The sequence below is a fragment of the Cyprinodon variegatus genome, unplaced genomic scaffold, assembly GCF_000732505.1.
Source record: "Cyprinodon variegatus isolate N-32 unplaced genomic scaffold, C_variegatus-1.0 Scaffold1640, whole genome shotgun sequence".
NCBI classification, from domain to species: domain Eukaryota; kingdom Metazoa; phylum Chordata; class Actinopteri; order Cyprinodontiformes; family Cyprinodontidae; genus Cyprinodon; species Cyprinodon variegatus.
This window is the reverse complement of record NW_015152093.1, coordinates 22,455-23,896: the sequence shown is the minus strand read 5'-3', so window position 1 is coordinate 23,896 and position 1,442 is coordinate 22,455. Positions and strand designations below refer to the sequence as shown.

At 33.8% G+C, this 1,442-nt stretch overlaps 1 protein-coding gene across 1 annotated transcript in view; it reads right to left on the bottom strand.

Annotated features, from left to right (window-relative positions):
- The window catches only part of p3h1 (prolyl 3-hydroxylase 1), a 28,726-nt gene that overhangs the window by 18,873 nt on the left and 8,411 nt on the right, over positions 1-1,442 (bottom strand). Inside the window, 2 exon segments of the mRNA XM_015404125.1 lie at positions 1,034-1,086; positions 1,195-1,345. Of these exon segments, the coding sequence (XP_015259611.1) occupies positions 1,034-1,086; positions 1,195-1,345 (204 nt within the window).

Genomic DNA, 1,442 nt, shown 5'->3' with positions numbered 1-1,442 from the left:
TAAAATGTTTATTTTGGAATAAAGAGGTTAATATAAAAAATATTTTTTGTCCGATTCATCGATTAATCGAAAAATAATCGGCCGATTCATCGATTTTTAAAATAATCGTTAGTTGCAGCCCTAGTCCAAATTGTCAGAGGAGAAAACCGCCTACTTAATTAGAACTTCAGAGAAAATTTTATCAATTCAGTAATACTTTGTTAATCCCAAAATTAAATTAATTAATCCAGTAACTTTTGGGCATTTTTTTAATGAGTTGTTTCAGGTGTTGATGCTGTAGGCAGGAATGATCTTCTGTAGCGGTCTGTCTCATCCCGGATCTAAAGAAGCCTCTGACCAAAGACACCGGTCCAAGTATTTTGCTGGCCATTTGTTTATGGTTTTATAATGAGAAATGCAAGATCAGGAAAAGATCTGTTTCCTGATTTCCATTGTTCTGGTTTTAAGATCCCAAATTGGAAGCCATAAAAAAGCCCATAATCTGTTTCTCAATTCCAAAATGAAAATCATAACTTCTATTCCTCCTGATTATTATAAACAGTTTGGCAATTTCACTGTAAATACATAAAAACATTATATTGAAACAAAAAGCTATAAAAATCTGATGGACTTTAGTTTTTCTATTTGTTTAAATTTATTAGGAAATCAGGGAAATTTTTTTTGTGATTTTGGATTTTCAAAGCTGAATAGCCAGCATGAACACAGACCGGCACTCTGCTGTTGATTTTAAATCTTGGAAGCTCACTGTGGTCCATAATGTTCTCCACTTTAAGAGCAATTGTGAAATTCTCTTCAGAGGTTCTAGAGCAGTTTCTAGAACGGAGACCGTTTCCTCTATCAGCTTTTGGAGTCATTTGGTCTAAGAATTTTAGAATTTTTGCTGCATCACTTTGTCCATGTTATTGCACAGATGCACCCGCCTACATACAAGTTAATCGAAAGTAAAACAATTATTTAAACATTACAAAAGTGTCAAGTATGAACAAGACATCGCAGTATTTAGATCAATTTGCAGAAGAGCTAAAAATCTTACTTGTGTTTGTTTCTTAACTTGTTCGGCATGACATCCTCTGGAGTCCAAGCGTCCTAACAGTTCAAATTACACAAAATAATAAGTTACAGGGAGCATTTCGTTAACAGCATTTATAAAAGTAGATAAAAACAATAAAAAAAACAGTTTCTTTGTTTTCTTACAGGATCTACAAAGGTGATACCAAAAGCTTCGTATCCAAAGTACAGCAACTCCTTTTCCAGTATGGACTGCTGGATGTAATGTTTCACCACCTGTGTTACAGATCGCACATTAAAAATCACAGCTTATGATGTCACCAATAAATAATCAGCACTGATCTTATTCCTCTAAATGTTTTAGAGTACAACAGGGCCCCAATACAAAACACACAAGTTCTTATGAACTGTAAAGTGATCTGGTGAACTGTAAA